Source organism: Durio zibethinus, chromosome 28 (assembly GCF_047325235.1).
Source record: "Durio zibethinus cultivar Kanyao isolate XHJ-2024 chromosome 28, ASM4732523v1, whole genome shotgun sequence".
In the NCBI taxonomy this organism is placed as follows: domain Eukaryota; kingdom Viridiplantae; phylum Streptophyta; class Magnoliopsida; order Malvales; family Malvaceae; genus Durio; species Durio zibethinus.
Window position 1 is genome coordinate 12,164,873 of NC_143189.1, and position 6,409 is coordinate 12,171,281.

Consider the following 6,409-nt stretch of genomic DNA (forward strand, 5'->3'; position numbering starts at 1 on the left):
GCACACTTTGTGCTTACATGGGGGAAAAAAGTATGGTGCAGCTCTTCTAAACTTAACGTAAGATAGCTAACAACTAGAAAATTCAATAAGGAAGGCTTAAAAGGTAAAACTGAAAGGAAAACAATGGAAGAAAATAAATGGAAAAAGCTGCCAATCGTCTGTGCTATATGGAAGAATGCAGGACAGTTTTGGCAGCCAATAGAAGATGGATTGTTGTGACTTGTCCCTCTTTCTACAGCAGCAATAAGTTCCTTTTATATGTACTTTCTAGGTTTCTTTAATAGCCAATCATCAAGGAAGAAAACGCCAGCTTATAAGCAAATTCAGTAGCACTTTTGGAGAGGACATGGGCTGCAACCAAGAAAGGCAATATTTGATGCAAACCGTAGCTTTTTCCTTTATCATCTGGTGTCATGCCACCTTCATGAATGAGCTCACCAAATATAGCCTGCTTCATGGTTTGGTGGCCCTTATAACTCTTTAATTAGCTTGAAAATAGCTAACAGCTTTATGCACACAGCTCACTTGCATTATCTCTTCAAATCAGTTCGTACTTTCTTCAAGTTAGCTCACTGTTTGGCTTCCCTTGCTCCTCTCCATGTAGCACATAAATCCCAATCAGCTCATGAAATGGAATTAGCGACTACTTATGGTTCATTAAATACTTAGAAGCAGCTTTCAAAATCCATGCAAACCTTGGAATATTGGCAACTCCATAAGGCTCGACCATTGCTCGCTTTCTTCATCACTTTAAAATAAGTTGCGGGCATTCAACTAGTCATTCCTAGGTAGCAAACTGAGAACTCCCAAGCTTACAGCCCATGCATTCTTCCACGTTCATCACACCTTCTCTTCTTTAGTCCTCTTTGCATCTAGCTAGCAAATGCACCTTTGTTCTTTAATCCTCTAATACACCTACTGTTACGGCCAATTATTTTATTAGACTTAGTGGACTCGCACGTAAGGCCTATTATTATAAGACCCTTGTTATTTTTCCTGTTTATGCTTTTGTATTATAGTAGCTAATTTTTTGTTTAAGTTACTGTCGGAAATGAGGTAAAAGAGAGAGTATTCAGACAATCAGCTAGTACAAAAGCAGAGGAAGGAAGGAATTGTGCATTGATTCTGTTTGGAAAATATAATTCTAATATCTTCTCCTAATATTCTTTCTCTGTGCAAAAGCAGGGGAAGGAATGAATTGTGCATTGATTCTGTTTGGGAAATATAATTTCAGTATTTTCTCTTTAAAAATTCTCTCTGTTTCTTCTCTTCTTCCTTCTTCTCTATTCTTCCTTCTCTTTTCTGTCCAATTTTGGAAATTATAGTTGGATTAAAAAAAGGTATATATTAGTGGTATCAGAGCTTCAATCTTTGCCAAGGTGATTGAGCAAATGTCTAAAATAATCGACTATGTAGCTGTTGAAGAAAAGGCTAGTGATCTTGAGGTGAATACGGAGGAAGATCAGCAAGCTAAGAAGAAACCATACATGGTGGCCTCCGCTAATCCCTGTTCTTTGTCCTCAATTGTTGGGGTTTGTTTAGCATTTGAAGTGTATCATGAGTTTAAGTTTGATGAATTATTTCCACTGTTAGCTTTTATGTGTAGACATTTCATTTTGTTCAAGAATTTTTTTGAAAATAAAGGGATTTCGAATTTTATTTTGATAATAGGTTGCAAATTGTTTAATTGGGTTTTAATTTATGAAATTGGATTTTAAGTCCAAATTTAAAAATTCAAAAACGTTTTTTAATTTATTTATATTATATTTATTTATTTATTTTTATTTATGTTTTGTTATTTGATAAAAAAATTTAATATGAATTTTGATTTTTTTTAAAAGATTGTTATTTTATTTAGATTTAAAATTTACAAGTTAAATTTAATTTCGATAATTATTGAATATTAAGTTTCTATAAAAAAAATGTTTGTCAGAATTTTAATAGATTGGATTGGTATTAAAATTTGTCAAATTAAAAAAAAATTCAATTTCAGCAGAACTCAATTCCAAACTCAAAAAGAAGAAAACAATACAATCAACAATTATTAACGAACGAAAAGCTTAGAATTTTGAAGACAAAGTTCTCTGAGTTGTGGGAAAAGAAAATCAATAAGTAATTAGAGGGAGAGATCATAAGAATACAGCAATTCAATAGGATAAGAATCAACAGTGGTAGTGGTTGGTAATGAACAAACAGCGGCATATGTTTCTTGGAGAGTTCGAATAAGGAAGAAATGAGTAGAAAGGGGAGGGGTTCGTTTTAGGTTAGTGGTTTAAAGAAAAGAAAAAACTGTGGGTGTCAACAATTTAATAAAAATTAAATTAAATTTAAAAAAAAAAAAAAAGAGGCAATTATGCCGGTGTAGTCCTTTACATCTTACTTTGCTGTGGTCCACCTTTCCGTGCAAAAGCTCGACGAGTTGCACAAGCAATTATTCACTCTGTTATAGAGTTTAAAAGGAATCTTTAGTCTAAAGCTTTCGATGTGGATACAGACAAGGATGGGCAAATTAGTTATGATGGGATTGCTACAATGATGAAGGGTGGTACAGACTGAAGAAAAGCATCCTTAACTGGTGAACTGAACAAAAATGGAGTGAATAATTGAATTAATTTACTAAAAATCAAGCAAAAATTGATTAAGTCATATAATTAATCGATTAATTGCTATTATAATTTTATAAAAATAGAATTATCAAGTCCATTTATGGGGATGAAAATTGTGGGGAGTTGCTACTGTTGTAGTTGGTTGTTGATCTATTTGGTTAATGAGCAACGAGGTGGTATTTGATAACAAGAATCTCAACATTGATGACTTGTTATTTCCGATCTCTATTTTGGATTAAAGCTATTAAAGAGGAGATATTGTTAATATGGTAGAGTTCTTGGTGATTAAGATGGCATTGGAGATCCTGGCTAAATCTGAGAGGTTAAAAAAATCTAAGATGGTCTTTGAGTTAAAATGATATATAAAATTAATAATAATTAATATTTTATTAATATGAGAATTAAAAATTTATTGTTTTTTTAAATTAAAATTATTTTATATTATGATTTTTTTGTATTTTTAAACTAATATTTATTGTAATAAATTTAAAAATAATTTGTATATGTTTTTTTATTTTTAATATTTTTATATAATTTAATTTTTTTGTTTTTATTTATTATGAATTTAATAGATTAATTTTATTTTTTAATTCAAACAGTTTTACATAATTTATATTATAAAAACTAGTTTATCTTTTAATAAATATATATTAATTTAATCATTTATATTTTATTAGAAAATAAAAAAATATTACTAATATCTTACAAATTATTATCTTTAAAACAACATTAAAATGATTAACATATGTAACTATTACAACATGTATGATTTTTTTTATATTTTTAAATAAAATTTTTTATATTTTTAAATAAAATTTTTTATATTTTTAAATAAAATAATAATTTATTTTTAATAATACCAAATATAATAAATCATTAAAAGTTATTTTAAATAATGAATGATAAGTTTAATAATAAAATCATTTCGATGATTACATTAAAAGTTTGTTTGACCCATGATAAAAGCAAGTGGATCACATTTTTTAAGTCATGAGCAATGTTTTCATATGCTTCAACTTCAAAGCAGAATCCAACCTATCTCTCCAATGAGACATTCAACTAGTACACATTTTTTAGAATTTGAAATTTTGAAAATTAACTTTTTGTGAGGTATTATTTTATGATTAACTGAAAGCGTATAATATATATAAATAATAGTGCATACAAATATAAATTCATAAATATATGTATTCTAATTCCTTCTTTAGTGTTATGGTTCAAATATTACGAATAATACATAAAAAATTAAAATCAATTGAATTATTTCAATAGAACATACAATCCAAAAATAAAAAATAATAAAATTAACAGTCTTTGCAAAAATAAAAATAAAAACAAAAACCATTTTCCTCCATCAAATGTGCTTCTTTTTGCATTTACAAATTTACATGAAAAATAAAAATTGCAGTAACAGAACAGAACTTCCAAACAGGCTAGCTGTATGTAATGCTGTAGTACTATAGTCCAAATTCAAACACAAGATGTCTGGAAGGCTGTTTCATCACATGATACAAATTTTTCTGAAACAAAGTTTTGGTAAACTGCAATAATGTTACAAGTAAATTAAAACAGTAAAAATAGTGAAGCGCAGTAGGTTAATAAATCGGAGCCTATGAATCAAGATAATCGAAAGTGAGAGGTCTAAACACATGGCTAGCTTCTGTCTCTATCAGCTCCAACTGCCTTTTGAACAGGTGCATGTACACCACCCAATCACCTTCCCTAGCCGGACTTGGCATAGGCATCACATATCCAGCATCGTCTCCCCAAGGAAAATGGTATGACCCAAAAATGGGGCAACCCCATCCGAAATCCACTTTTGAAACTGGGAAACGTTGCCCGGATGATACTACGAAAGCAGGCCCATCATCGCTGCCATTGCAATATATCTTGGCCAGTGCTGGTTCAGGACGGTGAGCCTCAACCCAGTCAATCAGGCCTAGGAAATGTTCCTTTGTCACTGCTTGGTCCAGGAAATCATGAACTTGATTGGCTATCCATGACAAGGGTTTTTCTATTAGTTCATTTACCTTTTGGCCTCCAAAGGGAATGGAAAGAACATTTCCAAAATAAGAGCTCATTAGACTTGCTTTATCTTTATCTCCTTCACCCAGTCTAACCCTTCCATCCACAACAATACCCATCTTTGTAATCTGGAAATTATCTTTGGCAGCAAGAAGTGCTACCTTTTTCCATAAAAACGCACTGAAAGACTCAAGCTTAGTTCTTTTGTATCCATTAGAGCTGGCAAGTGCTTGAAGATCATTGAGCTGCTCAGAAGTAATATAATATATGCGACTAATAAGATTATCAGTTGTTTGATGGTGCTCTTTAGGGGGTGGTAAAGAAGATATGGGCATGTACATATGATCGAGAGAGGGATCGATGCACCCTGGACGACTGGGGTTCAGCAGGGATCGGCGAAAAGATGGTACCACAGAGATAGACTTGGACCGAGCCATTTCAGCCCATGAGACTAGAAACATGTTGGCTGAGTAGGCATCAGCAATACGGTGATCAAATGTGCATGCCACCACTAATCCGCCGCATCTAAGTTCTGTTGCCTGTAAAACATATAAGTTAGTTCTCGTTAAAATCCCCACAAAAGTAGTCAAAAAAAAGGTGAAGCTTAAATGAATTAATCATTCCAAGGAGACTGCAAGTATTTTTCTTGAACTATTAGAGAGCTACTATTTTGTTTCTAACCATATATACTTGAGGGTTAATTGACTAATTAATCAAGTTTTTTAACGATTGTTATCGTTATTCTTATTCATTCAGCCGGAGAAAATTTTGACCAGCAATCATCATAATCACAATGCTTTGAAAGTAATATAAATTATATATTGTTATTTGTGCATGAATTAACTTGTAGTTTTAGATAATTGCAGGTTAACATTTTGTAACTGTTCTGTTTAAACTACTATAAAAGCATCCCAATGCTTACAATTTTTTTTTTGTTCAATTTCTTTTCATTTTGCAATTTCCAAAGCTGGCCTGAAAGCGATTTTCTCACCTCACCATGACACCAAACCATTTTATTTGAAAGGACTTTACTACTAAGAATTATACCTGAACCGAGAGTACGCCACGTTTCTTCTGAGGTACAAGTTTGCCTTTAATGCTTTCATCAGGGTTATGCAAGTCGAGGTTTTGAAGCTCAACATCAGCATAAGCTTCAACGAAATCCACTACTCGATTGTTGCAAACAAGCTCAGGCTCACCAAGAGTGTTAGGCACAACCTCACCAGCAAATGCGTAGTAGGAGACAAGAGTCTGAGCCATGGCCTTCTTGAGGACACTCACCATGGAACCAAAGCTTATGCTGTCCCCAAAGGCTTCTTGCTTCTTGTAACAGAAGAAGACTCCCACATCAACGGGTGGCAGAAGCAAGTCAAGGTTGGAGAGTGGTAGCCAGTATTCTTGCAATGGTAACACTGCTTCCACCACTTCCTTCTTGCTCACCGTCACCGTGAAATCTGCTTTTGTGCCCATACCTAACTAGCTATATGTCGCTGGGCTTAATAATTTGTTTTTCTTCCTCTGTCTATGTCGTTGGTGAGAAATATTGTGACAGATTGACTGGTGAGTTCGCATGAGGCATAGAACCTGAATATATATAGGCCAAAAGAATAATTTAATAATGTTTCCTCTACTCCAAAACTAAAAATAAGTAAAACTGTAACGAAAAAATAAATTAATAAAATTAAATTTGAAAATACAAATTGTTTTTACGTCAAGAGCAATTATTTAATATATTATTATTTATTAGCAAAATTAAAAAATTGACATATATCAATATA

General features: G+C 32.1%; 1 protein-coding gene across 1 annotated transcript; it reads right to left on the minus strand.

Annotated features, from left to right (window-relative positions):
* Window positions 1–3,675: 3,675 nt before the first annotated feature.
* LOC111281090 (coniferyl alcohol acyltransferase-like) lies at window positions 3,676–6,196 on the minus strand. The gene is made up of 2 exons (XM_022868691.2): window positions 5,679–6,196; window positions 3,676–5,170 (listed from the first exon to the last, which is right to left on the minus strand). Exons 1-2 carry the CDS (start codon window positions 6,099–6,101, stop codon window positions 4,217–4,219), a joined length of 1,377 nt encoding a protein of 458 aa, XP_022724426.1. The 5' UTR covers window positions 6,102–6,196; the 3' UTR covers window positions 3,676–4,216.
* Window positions 6,197–6,409: the final 213 nt, after the last annotated feature.

Bases quoted from the DNA above. Each gene is read 5' to 3' on its own strand.
- LOC111281090 (XM_022868691.2), bottom strand. From the start codon at position 6,101: ATGGGCACAAAAGCAGATTTCACGGTGACGGTGAGCAAGAAGGAAGTG. The intron at 5,171-5,678 runs GTATAATTCTTA...TATGTTTTACAG, and splicing joins GTGGCGTACTCTCGGTTCAG to GCAACAGAACTTAGATGCGG.